The following is a 24,635-nucleotide window of genomic DNA, read 5'->3' on the forward strand; positions in this document are numbered from 1 at the left end:
GTAAAAAAATAACCGTTCAAAAGACTCATTATGCCTCATAGATTATACATTGGGGTGTTTGCTTTCCAAAATGGGGTCATTTTGTGGGCAATTCCTTTGTCCTGGTGCTCCAGGGCCTTCAAAATTGTAATAGGTGGTTGAGAAATGAGATGTGCAATTTATGCTCGTAGATCGCCTGATGGTGCTACTTCAATGTTGGGCCTTTGTATGTGGCCAGGCTGTGTAAAAGTCCCGCACATGTGGTATCGCCATACTCAGGAGGAGTAGCAGAATGTATTTTGGGGTGTCATTTTTGCTATGTATTTGCTATGTGTTGGAAATATCTTATAAATGGACAACTTTGTGTAAAAAAAATGCGTTTTCATTTTTTTTCCACATTTTCCAAAAACATCTGGTAAAAAAATAACCATTCAAAAGACTCATTATGCCTCATAGATTATACATTGGGGTGTTTGCTTTCCAAAATGGGGTCATTTTGTGGGCAATTCCTTTGTCCTGGTGCTCCAAGGCCTTCAAAAGTGTAATAGGTGGTTGAGAAATGAGATGTGCAATTTATGCTCGTAGATCGCCTGATGGTGCGACTTCAATGTTGGGCCTTTGTATGTGGCCAGGCTGTGTAAAAGTCCCACACATGTGGTATCGCCATACTCAGGAGGAGTAGCAGAATGTATTTTGGGGTGTCATTTTTGCTATGTATTTGCTATGTGTTGGAAATATCTTATAAATGGACAACTTTGTGTAAAAAAAATGCGTTTTCATTTTTTTTCCACATTTTCCAAAAACATCTGGTAAAAAAATAACCATTCAAAAGACTCATTATGCCTCATAGATTATACATTGGGGTGTTTGCTTTCCAAAATGGGGTCATTTTGTGGGCAATTCCTTTGTCCTGGTGCTCCAAGGCCTTCAAAAGTGTAATAGGTGGTTGAGAAATGAGATGTGCAATTTATGCTCGTAGATCGCCTGATGGTGCTACTTCAATGTTGGGCCTTTGTATGTGGCCAGGCTGTGTAAAAGTCCCACACATGTGGTATCGCCATACTCAGGAGGAGTAGCAGAATGTATTTTGGGGTGTAATTTGTTGTATGCATATGCTCTGTGAGAGAAATAACCAGTTAATATGAAAATTTTGAAAAAAAAAAAAAAAAAAAAAAATCTTCATTTTGCAAAGAATTGTGGGAAAAAATTACACCTTAAAAAAACTCACCATGCTACTTACTTAATACCTTGGAATGTCTACTTTCTAAAAAGGGGTCATTTGGGGGGTATTTGTACTTTTCTCACTTGTTAGTACCTCAAGAAATGAGATTCACCTGATGTACTGAAGGCCTGATCAGATGTTTTCAATTTTCAGTGATTGGCACCATAGTTTGTAGACTCTATAACTTTCACAAAGACCAAATAATATACACTAATTTGGGTTATTTTTACCAAAGATATATAGCAGTATAAATTGTGGCCAAAATTTATGAAGAAAAATTACTAATTTGCTAAATTTTATGACAAAAACAAAGAAAAAGGCAATTTTTCACAAAATTTACGGTCTTTTTTTATTTATAGCACAAAAAATAAAAAACCCATTAGTGATTAAATACCACCAAAAGAAAGCTCTATTTGTGTGAAAAAAAGGACACAAATTTCATTTGGGTACAGTGTTGCATGACTGAGTAATAGTCATTCAAAGTGTGAGAGCACCAAAAGCTGAAAATTGGTCTGGGCAGGAAGGGGGTTTAAGTGCCCTGTATTGAGGTGGTTAAAAATTATGATTTAAAATCGACTTGATTTAAATCAAATCCACCCTGGAAAAAAAAAAAAAAAGGCATAAATAAAATCTCCCTAAGATGTAGCACAAAAGGCAACTGTTCAGATCTAAAATCTTCATTTTACATTTGATATAGAACTTTTTACTAGGTACATTTTTTCACCGACCAATCTGCATATTACCATTGAGCCCCTTTCACACAGGGAATCTGATCAGGTCCAACTGACAGTTTTTCAGATCTGTGAAAATGGAAATTCAGTCAGCGCAAAAACTAAATTCTAACTATAAAATAAAATAAAAGCAGCTGAACACTGAAGGCAAACATATAAAACCTTAAAGTATATAAAATAAATAAGCAGTGCAGCGCTATATGTACAACCAGAAGACTCAAATGTTACTCATAGCATAAATACAATAAAGTCCCCTTTAAATGTAGAAATAGGCAGATTGATAGAAAAGAGGTCTCCTCTGCGGTGGTCTAGGTCAGTGTTTCTCAACTCCAGTCCTCAAGGCGCCCCAACAGGTCATGTTTTCAGGCTGTCCAGTATTTTGCACAGGTGATTTGATCAGATTCACTGCCTTAGTAATTACCATAGCCGATTCATCTGAGGGAAATCCTGAAAACATGACCTGTTGGGGCGCCTTGAGGACTGGAGTTGAAACACTGGTCTAGGTGCTCATAACAGTTCATACAGTGCAATGCAATCCATGATTCCACCACCAGTTAGCCAAACAGCTCACCTCAGCATCGTTTTTCAGATCTGATCAGACCCTGCAGTCTCTTCTATGGAGCGGAGGAATTCAGCAGACACCTATCACCATCCGATCCTGTCCTCCTAATGCAGATGGATGGGGGACCTCTTCCCCATCCGTCTGGCAGATCGGTATGGAAGGAAAAGGACAGGCGGTCCATTTACATCCGCCTGCCCCATAGACGAGAGCGGGCTGGGTCCGTGCCTGCATAGTGAAATGGACACGGACCTGTCGCCCGCCTGCTCAGCGGCGAGATCCACTGCAGAACAAGCAGACCCCGCTTCATGGAGGCGCCTGCGTAAAAGGGGCCTTACAATACCTTTTGAGGCTGACTGATTATAAGTCATCTCAGAACACAGGGGTGTGCTAATTTATTAATTAGTAACAGCTTGGAAAAGTGGCATAAATTCTCCCAGGATTCTAAGGAAAGATGGAAACCTTGCACTCAAAACGTGGATGCATTAGTGGGAGACATAGGTGGCTGCTGCTTAAATTAAATCCTGAAACGAAGGAGCTGGAGGTGGGGCCGAGCCATGCTGTTTGTGTCTATGGACACAGGCTTGCTAGGGGGGGTAATCACAGAAGAGGAGGCATCTGGAGTGCCAGCAGGGGGGACCCCATTGCACAGAGCAGGCAAGTATGACATGTTTATTTTTTTTTTTTTTTTTAATGAAGTTTTAGAATCACTCGAAAACAATGGTAAGGGAAAAAAAAAAAAAAAAAAAAAAAAAAGAACAAAACAATAGTATACTTGATATATTAGAACGATTGACGTAAAAAACCCATGCCAGTCAGATTTTACGCTCCATCAGGCAACCATGCTCTGCACATGTGTTGTAGTCACAGAATGTGAACCATTTATATTGCTTCATTCTGTATTTATTTCTTCTCTTTGGCAAAACGCACAAGAGTTCACGGTGCAGGAGAAATCCTGGGGATGCTGGCAGATTAGGAAGATGACCCCTGCAGGCTGTTCTCTTGGCGGTAGCCCAGCAGAAGCTGGTTAATAAGAGTTTTGTCATTGTCCCTCTTGTTAACAGGTAAAGGTGGAAATGGGTTTCCCTTGTATTCTATTACGGCCATTTTGGCTCGGTCCAGGTTCTCTCTGTTCGGGATCTGGTACATGCTCGTGTAGTTGCCATTGTGTAAACTGAAGCGAGGAACCAGAACCTTGAAAAGCTTATGAATGAGGTCCTTTTCCTGAAAAAAAAAAAAAAAAAAAAAAGTAAAAAAAAAATGTAAAAATATAAAAATAAAAGCATAAAAAATGTACCTCCAAAAATATTACACTGCTACAATTAAAAGCAAGCAATAAGGGCCTTGTCAGACATGTCTTCAAAACACGCCAATACTAAAGTGGTTGTTAAGCCACTGTGTCTTCTTGCTACAATCCCCTTTGTTATAGTAAATGACTTGCCCCAGTGTACTGGATGTGTTCTTATAGCACCGTTCGACGCTCATGCGACCGGCCGCCTCTCTCCTCTTTCGTTCTGACAGCAAAGTGGGCAGGGCTGAGAATCCCCCGCTGACGTCAGCCAGGAGGAGGAGAGGAGAGAGGCGGCTGATCACGTGAGTGCCGCTCTAAAATAAGGTATATAGAAGCATATTTTTTTACAAAACACATGCACTGGGGCAATTCATTTACTATAACAGAGGGGATTGTAGCACTAACACTTATGATAACACTTAACAAGTTATGATAGCAGCAGGAAGGGAGGGCTGGATAGGAGCTGACAGGCAGGGAGGAGGGGGATGGAAGAGAGCTGTGGATGACGGAGGCATGTAAACTGACCAGTATGTCAGCAGCCATAGTAAACCGTGGTCAGTTTACAGGGGGGGTGGCAGAACCAGGTAGGATCAGCCAGGTATTTCAGGTAATACAGGGGACCAATGACACAGCACAAGCACTGTGCTGCATAACATGCTTTAAAGGAACAGGAACTCTATATTTTTTTTTTTTTAGGGTTGCAAACACTTTAGACCCCTTTCACACAGGGCACGTCTGTTTTGATGGACTCTGCTTGCTCCGCGGGGGATCGATCCGTCGTTCTCTGCCGAGCAGGCGGATGACAGGTCCGTCTCCGCTCACTGTGCTGAGACGGACCTGTCAGAGTTCCGCTCTCCCCTATGAGAGATCGGACAAAAACGGATCCACCTGTCTGTTTTCATCCGATCCGCCAGACGGATGGAAAATAGGGTCTCCATCCATCTGGATTTGGCAGACCGGATCGGATAGCGGTAGATGTCAGCGGACATGTCACAGCTAACATCCGTCCCTCCATAGAGTTGAATGGAGCGTCCGATCAGGTCCACCTGAAAAATGGACAGGCAGACATGATCCGACAACATGTGTGAAAGGGGCCTTTAACTACTCGGCAATCAGGCTTTTTGTTTGCAAGTTTAACCCTTTCATGACTAAGCCTATTTTTGAAATTTGGTGTTTACAAGTTAAAATCCGTATTTTTTGCTAGAAAATGACTTAGAACCCCCAAACATTATATATATTTTTTTAGCAGAGAATCTAGAGAATAAAATGGCGATTGTTGCAATATTTTTTATCACACAGTATTTGTGCAGCGGTGTTTTAAACGCAAATTTTTGGAAAAGTGACACTTTCATGAATTTTAAAAAATCCAAACAGTAAAGTTACCCCAATTTTTTTGTATAATGTGAAAGATGATGTTACGCCGAGTAAATAGATACCAAACATGTCACCCTTTAAAATTGCGCGCACTCGTGGAATGGCGACGAACTACGGTACCTATGAATTTCCATAGGCGACGCTTTAAAAAAATTTTTTACGGTTACCAGGTTTGAGCTACAGAGGAGGTCTATGGCTAGAATTATTGCTCTCGCTCTGACGATCGCGGCGATACCTCACATGTGTGGTTTGAATACTGTTTACATATGCGGGCGCGACTTCCGTATGCGTTTTCTTCGCTGCGCGAACTCGCGGGGACGGGGGCACTTTAAAAATTTATTTTTTTATTTATTTTATTTATTTTTGTACTTTATAAATTGTGTTTAAAAATTTTTTTTTTTTTTTACTTTTATTGCTGTCACAAGGAATGTAAACATCCCTTTTGACAGTAATATGTGGTGACAGGTACTCTTTATGGAGGGATGGGGGGTCTAAAAGACCCCCCCATCCCTCCTTTACACTTCAAAGTATTCAGATCGCCGAAAACGGCGATTCTGAATACTGTGTACTTTTTTAAATTTGGCGCCATTGGCAGCCGAGTAAACGGGAAGTGACGTCATGACGTCGCTTCCGCGTTTACAACGAGAAGGCTGGAACGAAGCCGCTCACAGCTTCGTTCCAGCCCGCCCCCAGCCGCCGAAGGCAGCCGAATGGACACCGGGCCTCCCGATCGCACGGGAGGCCCGGTAACAGCGGTGGGAGGCGGCGGGATGTCCCCTCCCGCTCCTCCGGTATAACAGCCGAGCGGCTTTTAGCCGCATCGGTTGTTATACTTGGGTAGCCGATCGCCCGCTGTAAACAACGGTACCGGGATGATGCCTGCAGCTGCGGGCATCATCCCGGTATAACCCCGGAAAGCAGAGTACGCATATCTGCGTACGGTCGGCGGGAAGGGGTTAAATCAGTATTTTTTGCTAAAAAATTACATAGAAACCCCAAACATAATACTTTTTTTTAGCATATATTAGGGAATAAAAAAGCACTCGTTTACCCAAATTTGTTTGTATAAGAGTGTGAAAGATGAGGTTACGCCGAGTAAATAAATACCGAACACGTCACGCTTTAAAATTGCACACGCTCGTGGAATGGCGACAAACTACATTACTTAAAAATCTCCATAGGCGACACTTTAAACGCCTTTACAGGTTACCCGTTTAGAGTTACAGAGGAAGAATTATTGCTCTCGCTCTAACGTTTGTGGCGATACGTCACATGTATGGTGCGAATACCGTTTACATACGCGTTCGCTTCAGCGCACGAGCATGGAAGGAAGAGGGCGCTTTAATTTTTTTTTTTTCGTTTTTTTTTTTTAATCACTTTTAGGCCTCATGTACACGGCTGCTGGTAAACGGACGTTCAGAGGCAGTTGGATGCTTTTTTCAGCTGCCCCTGCTCATCCAATGTTATCCTAGGTGTACATGTACACAGGTTCGTTTAAAGTGGGGTTCCACCCAAAAAAACAAAAATACCTGAAAAATTCTAAAAAAAAACATTTGGATATTTATTTTTTTACTTACCTCTAAATGCCTGTTGCTAGGTGGTCCCTCGTAGTCTGCCTCTTCCTTTGCCTGGGCTGGTGACATCACTTCCCCCTCAGCACAGGAAGGGCTCCGCTCCGCTCCGCTCACTCCCTCCCTCCTGTCAATCATCTGGGACCTATTACAGGTCCCAGGTGATTGAGCGGGGCTTCGATTCCCCGCATCGCTGGACCCAGGGACAGGTAAGTGTCCAATTAAAAGTCAGCAGCTGCAGTATTTGTAGCTGCTGACTTTTAATTTTTTTTTTTTTTTTTTTTTAATGGACCCCCTGGGTGGAACTCCTCTTTAACCACTTCAGCCCCGGAAGGATTTACCCCTTCCTGACCAGAGCACTTTTTACAATTTGGCACTGCGTCTCTTTAACTGCTAATTGCGCGGTCATGCAATGCTGTACCCAAAAGAAATTTGCGTCCTTTTCTTCCCACAAATAGAGCTTTCTTTTGATGGTATTTGATCACCTCTGCGGTTTTTTTTTTTTTGCGCTATAAACGGAAAAAGACCGAAAATTTAGAAAAAAAAAAAATGATATTTTCTACTTTTTGTTATAAAAAAAAATCCAATAAACTCAATTTTAGTCATACATTTAGGCCAAAATGTATTCGGCCACATGTCATGGTAAAAAAAATGTCAATAAGCATATATTTATTGGTTTGCGCAAAAGTTATAGCGTCTACAAACTAGGGTACTTTTTCTGGAATTTGCACAGCTTTTAGTTTATGACTGCCTATGTCATTTCTTGAGGTGCTAAAATGACAGGGCAGTACAAACCCCCACAAATGACCCCATTTTGGAAAGTAGACACCCCAAGGAAATTGCTGAGAGGCATGTTGAGCCCATTGAATATTTATTTTTTTTGTTCCAAGTGATTGAATAATGACAGAAAAAAAAAAAAAAAAAATTTACAAAAAGTTGTCACTAAATGATATATTGCTCACACAGGCCATGGGCATATGTGGAATTGCACCCCAAAATACATTCAGCTGCTTCTCCGGAGTATGGGGATACCACATGTGTGGGACTTTTTGGGAGCCTAGCCGCGTACGGGGCCCCAAAAACCAATCACCACCTTCAGGATTTCTAAGGGCGTAAATTTTTGATTTCACTCCTCGCTGCCTATCACAGTTTTGAAGGCCATAAAATGCCATGATGGCACAAACCCCCCCAAATGACCCCATTTTGGAAAGTAGACACCCCAAGCTATTTGCTGAGAGGCATGGTGAGTATTTTGCAGCTCTCATTTGTTTTTGAAAATGAAGAAAGACCAGAAAAAAATTTTTTTTTTTCTTTTTTCAATTTTCAAAACTTTGTGACAAAAAGTGAGGTCTGCAAAATACTCACTATACCTCTCAGCAAATAGCTTGGGGTGTCTACTTTCCAAAATGGGGTCATTTGGGAGGGTTTTGTGCCACCTGGGCATTCCATGGCCTCCGAAACTGTGATAGGCAGTGAAGAGTGAATTCAAAAATTTACGCCCTTAGAAAGCCTGAAGGCGGTGCTTGGATTTCGGGGTCCCGTGCACGGCTAGGCTCCCAAAAAGTCCCACACATGTGGTATCCCTGTACTCAGGAGAAGCAACAGAATGTATTTTGGGGTGTAATTTTACATATTCCCATGGCATGTTTGAGCAATATATCATTTAGTGACAACTTTGTGCAAAAAAAAAAAAAAAAATTTGTCTCTTTCCTGCAACTTGTGTCACAATATAAAATATTCCATGGACTCGACATGCCTCTCAGCAAATAGCTTGGGGTGTCTACTTTCCAAAATGGGGTCATTTGGGGGGGTTTTGAACTGTCTTGGCATTTTATGCACAACATTTAGAAGCTTATGTCACACATCACCCACACTTCTAACCACTTGAATACAAAGCCCTTTCTGACACTTTTTGATTACATGAAAAAATTATTTTTTTTTGCAAGAAAATTACTTTGAACCCCCAAACATTATATATTTTTTTAAAGCAAATGCCCTACAGATTAAAATGGTGGGTGTTTCATTTTTTTTTTTTTCACACAGTATTTGCGCAGCGATTTTTCAAACGCATTTTTTGTGGAAAAAACACACTTTTTTAAATTTTAATGCACTAAAACACACTATATTGCCCAAATGTTTGATGAAATAAAAAAGATGATCTTAGGCCGAGTACATGGATACCAAACATGACATGCTTTAAAATTGCGCACAAACGTGCAGTGGCAACAAAATTAATACATTTTTAAAAGCCTTTAAAAGCCAGTGACACCTCACATGCATGGTGCAATTGCTGTTTACATTTGACGCCAGACCGACGCTTGCGTTCGCCTTTGCGCGAGAGCAGGGGGACAGAGGTGCTTTTTTTTTTTTTTCCTTTATTATTTTTTTGCTTTTTTATCTTATTTTTAAACTGTTCCTTTCATTTTTTTTTTTTTTTTTTAATCATTTTTATTGTTATCTCAGGGAATGTAAATATCCCCTATGATAGCAATAGGTAGTGACAGGTACTCTTTTTTTGAAAAAATTGGGGTCTATTAGACCCTAGATCTCTCCTCTGCCCTCAAAGCATCTGACCACACCAAGATCGGTGTGAAAAAATGCTTCCCCAATTTCCCAATGGCGCTGTTTACATCCGGCAAAATCTAAGTCATAAAATGCTTGTAGCTTCCGGTTTCTTAGGCCATAGAGATGTTTGGAGCCACTCTGGTCTCTGATCAGCTCTATGGTCAGCTGGCTGAATCACCGGCTGCATTCTCAGGTTCCCTGTTGAGACAGGAGAGCCAGAGAAAAACATGGAAGACGGTAGGGGGGGGGGGGCATTCTCTCCCACTGCTTGTAAAAGCAGTCTAGAGGCTAATTAGCCGCTAGGATTGCTTTTACTTGAAAGCCGACCGCTGGCTGAAAAGAATGATACCAAGATGATACCTAAACCTGCAGGCATCATTCTGGTATAACCACTCAAAGTCGTGAATGGCGTACCTGAAGACAAAAAAACGGTTAACAATAAAGCACAGTGAACAGTAAAGTATAAAAAATTGCATACCTGAAAAGCAAACATGATAAAACATAATAACAATAAAACATTGCAGAATAGAATACAGTAAAAAAGAGCAGAACCATAGAGAGAGAGAATAGAGAGAGAGAGAACAATAAAACGACAACTATTTATTTATTTTTTTTTTTTTACACTTTTTTTTGTAACTGTAACTTTTATAACTGTAACCGGTTCCAGGTTCGGGTCTCTCAAAATGCGATGGCATCTTGGGAGACCCTGTGAAAGTGTGTCCTAGTCTGTGCAATGCTGTACCCTACGCTAATACTCAACTAGTGAATGGTAGCGTTCAAAACATTCACCAATGCAAAGACCAGGATTGTCAGGACAGGAGGGACAATAATAGTGGGTGTCACGCCTATATCCGCGCTTGCTGCAGACACAACATCTTTTTTGGGGGGGGTTCGTTGGGTAGGGGTACTCAGGAGGACATAAAGAAAATGCCTCTCATGCAGCCGACTGCATTTGGTTGGGGATGTGAATGGGGGAAGTACGGGCGCTGCAGAAGCGGTGGTTTCCCAATTAGGATTGGCGAATGCAGCAGGAAGGGCATTATGGGCACGACGGGCCTGTGTTTGTCTTCTTGGTGGCAGCGCGACACTACTTGTGCTTGCCACCTCACCAGCTTGAACTGCACTTATGGGACTCGCCACGTCACCAAGTGTTACTGCAGTGCTGGTTTGACTACGACCGGGGTGTACTAGGCCGCTGGTGCTTGCCAGTTCACCAAAACGCTACCAAAAAAACTGTTAGCAATCGCAGGGATCAGGCCTGACTCTGCGAACGCTGCAGTTATGCGTTTAGTGTTTTGTAAGTGACAGTGATCGATCGATACTGCGCTTGGGTGGGCTGGGCTGGGCCGGGCGGAGGGGCAAAACGCAGGTGCTAGCAGGTATCTGGGCTGATCCCGCTAACACTGCGTTTTTGGGAACCCTAAACTGCTGGGGACGCTAGTATAGATCTGATCGGATCAGATATTGATGCGTTCAGATACTATACCACTAAGGGAGGTGTACGGTGCGTGGGTGTTAGCGCTACTGGCACTAACCTGACGCTGTCTGGGGCTGGTGCTTGCCATTTCACCAAAAAGCTACCAAAAAAACTGTTAGCGATCGCAGGGATCAGGCCTGACTCTGCGAACGCTGCAGTTATGCGTTTAGTGTTTTGTAAGTGACAGTGATCGATCGATACTGCACTTGGGTGGGCCGAGCCGAGCGGAGGGGCAAAATGCAGGTGCTAGCAGGTATCTGGGCTGATCCCGCTAACACTGCGTTTTTGGGAACCCTAAACTGCTGGGGACGCTAGTATAGATCTGATCGGACCAGATATTGATCCGATCAGATACTATACCACTAAGGGAGGTGTATGCTGCGTGCGTGGGTGTTAGCGGTACTGGCGCTAATCTGACGCTGCCTGGGGCGACGCATATCACCGCCGGGCGATCGGGGGGCTAAACCTTTATTCGGTAATAAACGGCGGGTGCCCTGACACTATAAAAAAATAAACAAACTAACCAGCGTCACCCGTAACACTTATACGGTGATCAGTGGTGAAAGGGTTAACTAGGGGGCAATCAAGGAGTTAAAACATTTATTCGGTAGTATATGGGGGTCCCTGTCGCTATAAAACGCTGACGGCGAACCTAAATATTTACCTCACTAACTAGCATCACCAGCGACACTAATACAGCGATCAGAAAAATGATTGCTTAGCGACACTGGTGACGGGGGGTGATCAAGGGGTTAAAACTTTATTAGGGGGGGTTAGGGGGGTACCCTAGACCTACAGGGGGGTAACAGTAACTGTCCTAACACTGTAACTGTCACAAACTGACACCAATTCAGTAATCAGAAAAAAAAAAAAAAAAACTGCTGGTGTCAGTTTGTGACAGGGGGGGGGGGTGATTGGGGGGCGATCGGGGGTGTTTAGTGTGCCTGGCATGTTCTACTGTGTTGTGTAGTGTTTTACACTTACTCGGATGTCTTCTCTCCTCGGCGTCGGAACGGAAACTGCCAAGCCGAGGAGAGATGACATCACATCCTCTGCCTGTGTGTACTATACACAGGCAGGGGATGTTTCTCATTGGCTGGGAGCGATCGGGAGGGGGGGGCCCACGATCGGATGGCCTCCCCCTCATCTCTGATCGCTCCTAGACAAATGCCGACCGCCGCTGGCACCGGGGGGGGGGTCCGATCGGACCCCCCGTCCGCGGGAAGGCATCACGTATCAGGTACGTGATTTTGCCTGCCCGTGCCGCTCTGTTGACGTATATAGACGTGAGGCGGTCGGCAAGTGGTTAATGTCATTTTTAGGCAGTTGCGTTTATAGGCTTTTCTTTGAAGGCAAAAAAATGAGTTCAGACGCCAAACGCTTCTAGACGCGGCAACTCGCATTTAGCCGCATTTCGTTTAGAGGCGTTTTTCATTTTTGGCTATTTTTTTTCAAACGCTTCTAAACGCAAACGCGGCATGTAAACGCGGCAAAACGGACGTTTTACTATCTGTCACGTTAAATCGTTCAGGAGAGGTTGTAAAAATGTCCCGAGTACATTAAGCTTTATACCTACTACAAGGAATTAAACCATCCCTTGTAATAAAAATAAGGATGACAGGTCCTCTTTATGGAGACATCTGGGGTCAAAGAGACCCAAAATGTCTTCTTTACCTTTAAAGGCAAATGGGCGTACAGGTACGTCCCTTTAAATTTGCCGCCGTGCCATCACTTGCGCGCCGTCGGGACCTCCGTGAGTTGGATCGCGGGTCCCGCGGACTCGATCGCCGTGGGGATACCTGCGATCGTCTCACGGGGAGGAAGAACGGGGAGATGCTAATGTAAACAAGCATCTCCCCGTTCTGCCTAGTGACAGTGTCACTGATCTCTGCCGCAACGCTTCACTTCCCGATTCCCTCACTGAGAATGGCGGCGGCAGCACCCGAGGATCGAGGGACAGTTCGGCCTCGGGTGCCGACATCGCTGGACCCCGGGACAGGTAAGTGTCTTTATTTTAAAAGTCAGCAGCTGCAGTATTTGCAGCTGCTGACATCTAAAAAAATTTTTTTCGTGGGACTCCCGCTTTAAGTTGAATCTGTTTGTAAGTCGGAACAGGTACATTTTTTTTTAAGTGTAGCTCCAGCCAAAAAAAAACACCCCTGTAATGTTTGTTTTGCTGTCTGTGCCCCTGATCAGAAGATTTCACCTCACTTTCTGTCTCTGTGACAATTGGATTTTGAAAATTTTGGGTTGTTAAGGAAACAAGGATTGGTGATAAAGCATCAGCGGAGAAACCTTTTTCCCATATTCACTTTTACAGGAGAGAATTTCCCTTCCTAGGGGTAGATTTCCTCTCACTTCCTGTTGTCTCCCTCCATTTGTAAATCAGATGTTTGTAACTAGGGGACCCCCTGTATACAACTTTTGTTGTCCGATTTGCTTAAAAGCCCCATACACACTATTAGATTTTCTGCAGATTTTTGTCTTCAGATTTACCAAAACCATGTAGTGCAAGGGCCTGTCTGATTGCATACAAATTGAAACTCTTAAGGTTTAACCTCATATTATATGGTTTTGGTAATTATTATTATTATACAGTATTTATATAGCGCCAACAGATTACGTAGCGCTTTACAACTTGAGGATAGACAGTACAAATACAATACAATTTGATACAGTAGGAATCAGAGGGCCCCGCTCCTTAGAGCTTACATTGAAAACAGATGTGAGGGGGAGCGCTAAATATACTAAATTATTGATTATAACTACTGGTTATTACTTAGTGATCAAATAGTGAATAAACATTATTAGAAGCAATAATAACAAAATAAACGAAAATAAACTAATATATAATAGTGACACTTGACAGTGCCACTTGTGTTAGATCCAGTGAAAGACTGTGTACACTTGATAAATACACGTGCACAAAAGAAAATTTGTACAACCAAATGTTCACAACATGAAAGAAACAACAACTGAAAGTCCAATGTGAGAAACAGCAAGTAGCAAATATTTCTTCCACTGTATGGATGAGCCACCTGTGAACATTTGGTTGTACAAATTTTTTTTTGTGCACGTGTATTTATCAAGTGTACACAGTCATTCACTGGATCTAACACAAGTGGTACTGTGAAGTGTCACTATTATCTATTAGTTTATTTTGTTATTTATAGGTTGACTTGATGGACTTGTGTCTTTTTTCAACCTCACCTACTATGTAACTATGTAATAATCTTTATTCACTGTTTGATCACTAAGTAATAACCAGTAGTTATAATCAATAATTAGTATATTTAGCGCTCCCTATCACATCTGTTTTCAATTTGCACTAGAGATATCACACCTAGTTTGGGGGGTTAGCAGCTTTTATTATTAAAAATGTATTTTTTAGCAATAGTTTTTTTTTTGGCGCAAGGTATATACTACTTATTATATGGTTTCGGTAAACCTGAAGACAAAAATCTGCAGAAAATCTAATAATATGTATGGGGTCTTAGTCGTGGCTCACATTACCGCGTGTCGGGGAACATGCAGAAAATCAAGTGTGTTCCTGACACGGGAACAATCTTTAGCAGATGTGCAGAATTGTCATTAAAGCGGGGTTCCACCCAAATTTTGAACAATATCTGTATGTATTCTCTTCCTTGCCTAGATGCTGACATGCCGTTTAAAAAAAATTTAAATCGCCGTAATTACCTTTTATTTTTCTATTCTTCTTTGCACTTCCTGGTTCTCCTCCCGTGGGAGTAGGCGTGTTTCTAGCCTCTCCCAGACTCCTGGGAGCTAGTCTCAGGCTTCCCAGGATGCCACTGAGCATGTGCGGGAACGAGCGGTGAATGCTGGGAGCACAGCATTCACCGCATCCAGGAAATAAATGCTTGTGGGCTTCAAATGCCCACAATGAAGATGGAAACCGCCTGCAGCGAATAATATAAGTTATTCTTTCCGACGAAATCTGACACAGGCAGACATATTACACACAATATGTGAGTATGTAATGCTGAGAAGAAAAGTTTGTGAATGAACTCAAAAAAAAAAAAAAAAAAAAACGATAGATAGGTGGACCCCCGCTTTAATTCTTAATGATACGCACTGGCAAAAGCAATATGTTTTAGGTGTGGCGCAATTAAAAAAAAAAAAAAAGGGGGTCAAGGACTTCTTTCTCTACATTTCTGCATTAGGGCAACCCACTGAAACAAATGGGCCGCCTTACATGCAGCCACACAGATGTAATCCAAAGGCTCATTCACATCATGAGATTGGGGGATGGTAAAACAATGCCATTGAGCAGCATTTTTTTTTTTTTACCAACCCCCAACTTCTCCCCCTTTAGCTGCAGAGGCAGCAGGCAGAGTCGTACAGATGCTGTGGCTGCAGCAGGACATATACCCTCAGGTGAATGGGGGTGTGTTGCAACCGCCCCACAACTGCATGCATTGCGGCACAGTGACGCTGCATTTAGGGAGTTAAAACAGGTGGTGAGGAGGCAAAATATCGCCTCTTCACCCCATCAAATGGCTCTGAAAAGCGATCCATGCAGTCATTGCCGCTATTGTGAACAAGCCCTAAAAAACAGGTTTTGGTCATACAGGATTAGGGGTCAAGAATAAAAGTAACATATATACATATAAACCTATACATACATACAGCCTTTTTAAAAACGACAGTACTGTACCTGCACTCGCACTGTCAGGTACTGCACTGTAGGGGGAGGCAGAACAGGTCAGGACTCAGGAAGAGGCCTTCCCTTTCCATTGCTCTGTCTGTCGCTATCCTGATCGATCTCCTGATGATGTACAGTTCAGCGGAGCAGTGAGCGCTCGATCTGACACGGTCTTTCTCAAACAGGATGCCACAGCACCCGACACACTCAAATGGCACCCCCTGCTAAGAAAGGCTGGCTTACAGCATTCAAAAGTTTCAGCTCTGAGCAGAGTGACAGTTTAACCACCTCCAGCCCAAGAACGTCATATGACATCCTTGACTTTCAGTGGGGATATCTGAAGGATGCCTGCAGCCGCAGGCATCATTATTTTCTGCCGGCGATTCTGTGCACCGTAAAAACGATCATAGAGGCAGTTCCGCCGCTTGATCATTCTTACAGGGACACCCCCCCACGCTGCTTCTCCCGGCTCTCCCGTGCCATCGAGGACTCGGAGAAAGAATCTGCCACCGCCAGATGAAGAGCATAGAGATTTCCAGTGACCAGATGGTCACCAGTCATCTCTATGACCGTTGGAGGCCCGGGCATGACGTTATGACGTCACGTCCGGGCCATGGATGTCAACAAAAGCGGCGATTTCGGCTGGAAAGCATCAGATCCGTCATTTTTAAAAAAAATTTTCGATCTGATGCTTGGCCTGGAGGAGAGATGTGGGGTCAACACACGGTCACACAAAGTTGTCGGAAAATCCGATCGTTCTGAATGCGGTGACATAAAACATGTACGTCGGGACTATAAACGGGGCAGTGGCCAATAGCTTTTATCTCTTTATTTATTCTGAGCATGCGTGGCACTTTGTGCGTCGGATTTGTGTACACACGATCGGAAATTCCAACAACGGATTTTGTTGTTGGAAAATTTTATAGCCTGCTCTCAAACTTTGTGTGTCGGAAATTCCGATGGAAAATGTGTGATGGAGCCTACACACGGTCGGAACTTCCGACAACAGGGTCCTATCACACATTTTTCCTCATAAAATCCGACCGTGTGTACGGGGCATAAACATGTACCCTGTAAAAAAAAAATTTAAAGCGTCACCTATGGATATTTTTAAAGTACCGAAGTCTGGCGCCATTCCACGAGTGTGCGCAATTTTAAAGTGTGACATGTTGGGTATCTATTTACTCGGCGTAACATCATCTTTTACATTGTGCAAAAAAAAATTGGGCAAACTTTACTGTTTTGTTATTTTTTAATTCATAAAACTGTTTTTTTCCCCCAAAAAAACGCGTTTGAAAAATTGTTGCGCAAATACCGTGTGACGTAAAAAGTTGCAACGACCGCCATTTTTTTCCCTAGGGTGTCTGCTAAAAAAACATGTCTGGGGCTTCCGAGCTCTTTTCTATCAAAAAAATTATGATTTTTACATGTAGGCGAGGAGTGTCAGAATATGCCCTTATGGAAGTGGTTAAACATGCAAACAAATATTGACTTACCGTCAGCCAGAAGTCCGCCATCTTCATTGCTTTCTCGTTAGTATCTCCGCGCTTTCCATAATCAATAATCTGAAAAAAAAAGTAAGCAGAGATAAAAAAAAATTTATATAAAAAAAGGTCATTTTTGTTGAAGAGAATTCACAAATCATTAAAACTGCAATGTATAGGATTATATAGAGGGTTCTTGTTTATTTTTAATGAAAATTTTAAATATTGCATTTTGCTTTTAAATAGATTAAATTGGCTGTAAATCCTAAACCCATTACAAGGGAGAAAACGTCTCTATCTGTGCAGACAAGCTGACTAGAACTAATAACTACAAGCATCCCCTGAACCCCCTCACTATACAGTACAGGCATCCGCTGCGCACCCCCACTATACAGTACAGGCATCCGCTGCGCACCCCCACTATACAGTACAGGCATCCCCTGCGCCCCCCCACTATACAATGCAGGTATCCCCTGCGCCCCCCCACTATACAGTGCAGGCATCCCCTGCGCCCCCTCACTATATACAGTGCAGGCATCCCCTGCGCCCCCTCACTATATACAGTGCAGGCATCCCCTGCACCTGTCTCCCTCACCATGCTTTGTAAGAGGAATGTCATCCTCCCAAACTGTACAGGTGAAGTGAAGAGAGATTTATGTTAATTACCCCTGAACCCAGCACTCTGCATTACTTACTACTAACCCCTGCACTCTTCATTACTATTAACCTCTGAACGTTGCCATACAAACCACTGACCTCTGCGGCATGACTCATGACCCCTGTGCTCTGCGTTACCCGTTCCCGGCGTTACTCATTCTCGACCCTCTACGTTACCCGTTCCTCGGTGTTACCCGTTCCCAGCCCTCTGCATTACCCGCACCCGGCCCTCAACTGCTCCCTGCACTCAGCATTACCCGTTCCCTGCCCTTTGTGGTACCCATACCTCGGCATTACCCGCACCTGGCCATTAACCGCTCCCTGCCCTCGGCGTTACCCGTTCCCTGCCCTTGGTGGTACCCATACCTCGGCATTACCCGCACCCGGCCCTCGGCATTACCCGTACCCGGCCATTACCCATTCCCTGCCCTTGGTGGTACCCATACCTCGGCATTACCTGTTCCTGGCTATTAACCAATCCCTGCGCTCTCAATTACCTGTTCCCGGCCCCTGCCCTTGGCGTTACTCTACCCGGGCCTCGGCGCTATGCGCACCTTGGTGTTACCCGTACCCTGTCCTCGGAGTTACATATTCCCGCTCCCTGTGTTTCTGACCCCTGCCCTCGGTGGTAATTGCACCTGATCCCTTTGTGGTGGGAGGTCAGTAGTAGCTCCACCTTATAATGATGTCACACACTCCCGAATATAATGTATATCTAATGTGTCCCCTTCTGACAACCACAACTCTCTCACTGTTCCAAAGCTGATAGGTAGAATGTAGGCATATGACATCCACCAATCACACTACACCCCCTCCCCCCACATATGATCAGAGAGCCCGGGGATGACGTCACCTTGTTAGCATAGAAGGTCAGCTCATCGGCCCGGGCCCAGGTGGTCTCTATTCTCTCATGTCTGACCAAAGCAGTGAGGAGATTCCGCAGCATATCTAGCCGGGATCGGGGCCCCAGCCCCATCCGCCGGGCCACTCTGCCATGAGACACCAGAAGTCCCGGGAACAACCGCATGACAGCAACCACAGGTCAAATCCCCCGGCTCCCGCACTTCCGGTCTTCTACAATTCACTCCCGGGTCATGAGGACTACTTCCGGTTTCCGTATGCGCTTCACACACTTCCTTGTTCCGTACAAAAGAAGCCAAGTTCATCTCTAGTGTTCATCTTTCTGTATTACGAATTTCCGGTCAGGGAGCGATCATACTTCCCAGATCAGGTGTTCTGACATATAGTGTCCTCCTATCAGATAGTGTCCGCCCCGTACTGCGCAGGCAGTATTTTGCAGCTCTCATTTGTTTTTGAAAATGAAGAAAGACAAGAAAAACATTTTTTTTTCTTTTTTCAATTTTCAAAACTTTGTGACAAAAAGTGAGGTCTGCAAAATACTCACTATACCTCTCAGAAAATAGCTTGGGGTGTCTACTTTCCAAAATGGGGTCATTTGGGGGGGTTTGTGCCACCTGGGCTTTCCATGACCTCCGAAACTGTGATAGGCAGTGAAGAGTGAAATCAAAAATTCACGCCCTTAGAAAGCCTGAAGGCGGTGCTTGGTTTTAGGGGTCCCGTACGTGGCTAGGCTCCCAAAAAGTCTCACACATGTGGTATCCCCATACTCAGGAGAAGCAACAGAATGTATTTTGGGGTGTAATTCACATATTCCCATGGCATGTTTGAGCAATATAACATTTAGTGACAACTTTGTGCATAAAAAAAAAAAAAAATTTGTCTCTTTCCCGCAACTTGTGTCACAATATAAAATATTCCATGGACTCGACATGCCTCTCAGCAAATAGCTTGGGGTGTCTACTTTCCAAAATGGGGTCATTTGGGGGGGTTTTGAACTGTCCTGGCATTTTATGCACAACATTTAGAAGCTTATGTCACACATCACCCACTCTTCTAACCACTTGAAGACAAAGCCCTTTCTGACACTTATTGTTTACATGAAAAAATTATTTTTTTTTGCAAGAAAATTACTTTGAACCCCCAAACATATATTTTTTTAAAGCAAATACAGATTAAAATGGGTGTTTCATTTTTTTTTTCACACAGTATTTGCGCAGCGATTTTTCAAACGCATTTTTTGGGGAAAAAACACACTTTTTAAAATTTTAATGCACTAAAACACACTATATTGCCCAAATGTTTGATGAGATAAAAAAGATGATCTTAGGCCGAGTACATGGATACCAAACATGACATGCTTTAAAATTGCGCACAAACGTGCAGTGGGGACAAACTAAATACATTTTTAAAAGCCTTTAAAAGCCTTTACAGGTTACCACTTTAGATTTACAGAGGAGGTCTACTGCTAAAATTACTGCCCTCAATCTGACATTCGCGGTGATACCTCACATGCATGGCGCAATTGCTGTTTACATTTGACGCCAGACCGACGCTTGCGTTCACCTTTGCGCGAGAGCAGGGGGGGGGCAGGGGTGCTTTTTTTTTGTTTGTTTTTTTTTCTTTATTATTTTTTTGCTTTTTTATCTTATTTTTAAACTGTTCCTTTCATTTTTTGTTTTTTTTTGTTTTTTTTTTTTTGATTGTTTAAACTTTCTTTATTGTTGTCCATCACATCTCGACAAATACAGTTCAGTACAAATTCGTTAGTGACATAGTTTTTCTATATCAACATTAGCAGTAATCTGCATATTTGTATTTAACAATAGTAAATTGAAATAAAATAAAGTAAAAATAAAAAATAAATAAATAAAGAGAGAAAAAAAGAAAAAAAAAAGGGGGGGGGGGGGAAACGGCATAGAAAAAGGAGAAAAAAGGGGGGGGAATAGTCTAGGGCTGTGTTAAAATTTCTGTTGAGACCGTGAGAACTGATCTCGTGGGTGGTACCAGTATATGCTACATTGAGGTTTACAGGTCCCCGGGGGCGGCGACCAGCAGTAGCCCTCGCCCACCGTAGACCCTCCGACCTGAGCAATAATGATCTTCCGGACCGGGGAGAGGTAAGCCGCGGCCCGTCCGAACCGCCACCACCGGGTGCCCCACCGGAGGAGGGGGGCATATGACCTCCATCTGTCCTCCCCCGGCGCGCCCCCGGGGCCGCGGGTCCGTCTCCGCCCACACGGCCTCCCCGGCCAGGAAAGCAGCTTTTCCTCAATTTTAACCGGTAAGTTATGTTTAGGTGCCCATACTCTGCGCAATCAACCAACAGTGCCATAAATATCACTTGATAGGGTAAGGGAAGTAGGGGTAAGAAGAGAAAAGAGTAGAAAAAAGGGTGGAGGAGTAGCAGGGAGAGTGGGTGGGGTAAGGAGGGGTAGATAGGGTCAAACCTTGTTCACTCGTGCTTCTTCGATCATCCACCTCGGACTATCCGCCCCCAGGCAGCCTCTTGGTTCTGGCAAAGGCATCTGAGTCCATGTGCGATCTATATTTCAGTCTTAAGGAGAAACCGTGGTGGGAGCTATTTAGGGTGGGCTCTGTGGCCCAATGTGGGATCCGCCAATTTTAATAGGGAGATGTCCAGGCTGGAGGGTACATAGGAAGTATCCTGGAAGTGTTCTTGCCATATTGACCATATGGCTGTGTGCTTAACTGTAGTGTTTTTGCCCACTGCCACCCATTCCTCTGTTTCCCTTATTGCATTAACCCTGCATATCCACTCGTCTTTGCTCGGTATCTGCTCTTTCTTCCAGAAGATAGGCAGTAGACGTTTAGCGGCATTGAGCAAATGAGGTAGTGCGCTTTTTTTGTAGCGACTAACTGGTACAGGGGGGATATGCAGGAGGAAATGTTCCGGGGAGAAGGGGATCTCTATTCCGAGGATATCTTTAATCTGGTCCTTAATCATCTGCCAATATGTCGTTATTCGTGGGCACTCCCACCACAAATGTAGGAGGGTGCCTCGGCCTCCGCATCCCCGCCAACATCGATCCAAGCTAGCAGGGTAAATCCGCGCCAGGTCGGATGGGACTCTGTACCAACGTGTTAATAATTTGTAATTTGTCTCTTGCATCTTAGAGTCCAGCGAGCTGGAGTGTGTGAATTGGTACATACATGCTAGTTGAGGCTCGGAGAACCCCTTCCCAAGGTCTTTCTCCCATGCTCTTATATAAGTAGGTTTAGAGGTCGAGGCCGAGGACCCCAGTAATTGATAAAGTTCAGAAATCATGTGTGGGACCGGTTCTTCCAGTATAAACAGTCCCTCAAAAGGCGAGAGTGTTGAGATGTCCCTAATAGAGTTGCCGTGTACTGCAAAAAAGTGGTGCAATTGTCTGTACTTCCAGAAATTTAGGTGTGGGCTACCTGGTCTATTTCCAAGAGACTCAAAGGGCAGAAGCTTCCCACCTCTCAGTAGTTTGCCACAGCTGGCGTTCTTGTCATCTACCCAGGCTTCAAAGAAACCTGCGCGTTCCCCCGGTGCAAACCAGAGGAATCCGCCCAATGGGGCCAGCGGGGACACAGGGGGGGCTAAGTTCAACCTTCTGTTTACTCTGTCCCATGTGTCAAGCGTAGATATCGTCAATGGGGACGTAGAATCTGATAAACCCCTGTGTTCCCGTGAGAGCCACAGGGCGTAGGACAAGTTTCTGCCCACCATATATTTTTCCATGGTCACCCATAGTTTGGAATGTCCATGGAAGTGCCAATTTAGAGTTCTCTGTAGGGCAATAGCCTGGCAGTATCGCTGTAAGTCCGGGACTCCCAACCCTCCGTATCTTTTCGAACGTCTCAGCACCTTCATAGCAATTCGTGGCTTCTTTGAATTCCAAATGAAGGTGGTGATCAAGTTGGATACTTGTTTAAAAAAGGTTTTGGGCAAGCGTATGGGAAGCATCTGCATATAAAACAGAATTCTGGGGAGTACGTTCATTTTTATTATATTTGTCCTGCCTATCCATGTGAAAGCTGTCTTCGTCCAATGTGTTAAGTCTTGTTTAATTTCTGTCAAAAGTCTAGGGAAGTTTGTGGTATATAGAGTGTCAAAGCTGTCCGTCAGTTGTATGCCTAGGTAGCGTAGAGAAGATTTAGTCCACGTGAAGGGGAATGCTGCTTTTAAGCTGTTTGTCATGGAGGAAGACAGGTTGACAGGTAGAATTTCCGATTTATTATAGTTGATTTTAAGATTAGAAAGTGTACCAAAGTTTTTGAGTTCCCGCATCAGGACCGGCAACGAGACCAGGGGATTGGTTAGATGAAACAGTACGTCATCTGCGTAGGCTGAGAGTTTGTGCTCCACAGTACCCACCGTCAGCCCTGTGATATCTGCGTTTGCTCTCACTCTACGAAGCAGTGGTTCTAAGGCCAGGGCGAAGAGGAGGGGGGAGAGTGGGCACCCCTGTCTCGTGCCGTTCCCGATCGGGAACTTGGATGAGAGAATCCCATTAACCCTAACCTGTGCACTAGGTTCCGAGTAAAGGGCCAGTATCCATGCTAGCATATTTGGGCCCAGCCCCATTGAGATTAAGACCTCTCTGAGATAAGACCAATCTATGCGATCGAACGCCTTCTCGGCGTCGGTGGAGAGTATTAGGTAAGGGGAGGGGGTACATCTTTAGTTTTAGCCCAATGTATGAGTTGAATCGCACGGATTGAGTTGTCTCGAGCTTCGCGTCCTACAATAAAACCCGTCTGGTCTAAGTGAACTATAAGGGGGATAAGGTGTTTCAGTCGGTTTGCAAGGATTTTCGCTAGGATTTTTACGTCCGTATTTAGTAAGGAAATGGGGCGGTAACTCTGTGGGACAGTTGGATCTTTACCCTCCTTCGGTATAACCGAGATGTGTGCTAAGAGAGCTTCAGATGGGATTTTGCATCCCTTTACTAGGGAATTGAAGTATTTACACATGTGGTTCGTGAGGAGCGGGGAGAATTTGGCATAATATGCTATAGTAAATCCGTCAGGACCTGGGCTTTTCCCGTTGGGTAAAGATTTGATGGTGGACTCAAGTTCCGTGGTAGTGATAGGGGATTCTAGGTCAGCTAGTTGGTCTTCAGTCAGGGAGGGCAGTCCGTTGGTGGATAAGTAGTCTCGAATTTTGGTCAGTCTGTTTTCCTTAGCTTCATGGGTAGTTTTCGCATCTAGGTTGTAGAGTTCGGCGTAATAGTCGCGGAACCCTTCTGCTATCTTGGAGGAATGGAATGTCATATCTCCCGTAGGGGTTCGAAGTTTGTGTACTTGCATTTGGGCCCATTTTGTCCGAAGCGCTCTTGCGAGCATGCGTCCGCACTTGTTACCATGCTCGTAGTATCGGTAGGATAAGTGTCACAATTGTTTACGCGCCTGTCGTTCTAACAACCGTGAGAATATGTCTCTGAGTTCCGTTAGTTCTCTTAGGTCATCTGAGGAACCTCCCGCCTTGTGTTTAAGTTCCGCCTGCTGAAGTGCATTTAGAACTCTATTATAGTCAGCTTGCCTTTCTTTCTTTAATCTTGACCCCTGTGCAATAAGTTCACCTCGTACAACGGCCTTGTGACATTCCCATATTGTGCCCTCGCTCAAATCTCCTTGATTATTCTCTCGGAAGTAATTTTTTATCGTGTCTGAGACTTGGGCTTCCACTACAGGGTCATCTAATAAGTATTCATTAAGGCGCCAGTTCCAGATTTTCCGTGAGCCTGTTGGAATGATAAAAGAGGCCTGGACCGGGGCATGGTCTGAAATGGTTATGTTTCCTATGGAAGAGCTTTGAAGGAGCTCCAAGGTCGGGCGGTCAAAATAGACCAAGTCTATACGTGTGTAAACGTTATGTACCGCTGAATAATAACTGTAATCCCTCTCTGTGGGGTGAAGGGCCCTCCAGCAGTCAACTAGGCCCATCATCTGAAGGGATTTTCGAAAGTGCCGAAGGAATGCGTGTGAATGGGAGGGCTTGCTGTGTGAAGTGTCCAGGGATGGATCTGGGCTCACATTAAAGTCGCCTCCTAAAACTAGAGACCCCTCTCTGAACTCCTCTAGTTTCTCTATGATTGAATCAAGGAAGGTCAATTGATTCGAATTGGGGGAATAGATATTGGCGAGGGTGTATTTAGTACCCGCTATGGTCCCTTTCAGAAAGACATATCGTCCCAGGGGGTCAATCCTGGT

The 24,635-nt window shown here is 44.1% G+C and overlaps 1 protein-coding gene across 1 annotated transcript; it reads right to left on the reverse strand.

The window, feature by feature from the left end:
- Positions 1-1,536: 1,536 nt before the first annotated feature.
- Positions 1,537-18,685, reverse strand: MRPL17 (mitochondrial ribosomal protein L17). The gene is made up of 3 exons (XM_073595769.1): positions 18,427-18,685; positions 16,929-16,997; positions 1,537-3,715 (listed from the first exon to the last, which is right to left on the reverse strand). The coding sequence occupies exons 1-3, from the start codon at positions 18,598-18,600 to the stop codon at positions 3,464-3,466; spliced, it is 495 nt and encodes a 164-aa protein (XP_073451870.1). The 5' UTR covers positions 18,601-18,685; the 3' UTR covers positions 1,537-3,463.
- Between the last annotated feature and the right edge of the window lie 5,950 nt (positions 18,686-24,635).

Source organism: Aquarana catesbeiana, linkage group LG08 (assembly GCF_042186555.1).
Source record: "Aquarana catesbeiana isolate 2022-GZ linkage group LG08, ASM4218655v1, whole genome shotgun sequence".
NCBI lineage: Eukaryota > Metazoa > Chordata > Amphibia > Anura > Ranidae > Aquarana > Aquarana catesbeiana.

Coding starts and splice junctions, on each gene's coding strand:
- MRPL17 (XM_073595769.1), bottom strand. CDS start 18,600: ATGCGGTTGTTCCCGGGACTTCTGGTGTCTCATGGCAGAGTGGCCCGG. Junction 16,998..18,426: donor TGACCTTCTATGCTAACAAG/GTGACGTCATCC, acceptor TTTTTTTTTCAG/ATTATTGATTATGGAAAGCG. Junction 3,716..16,928: donor TGGCGGACTTCTGGCTGACG/GTAAGTCAATAT, acceptor TTTTTTTTTCAG/GAAAAGGACCTCATTCATAA.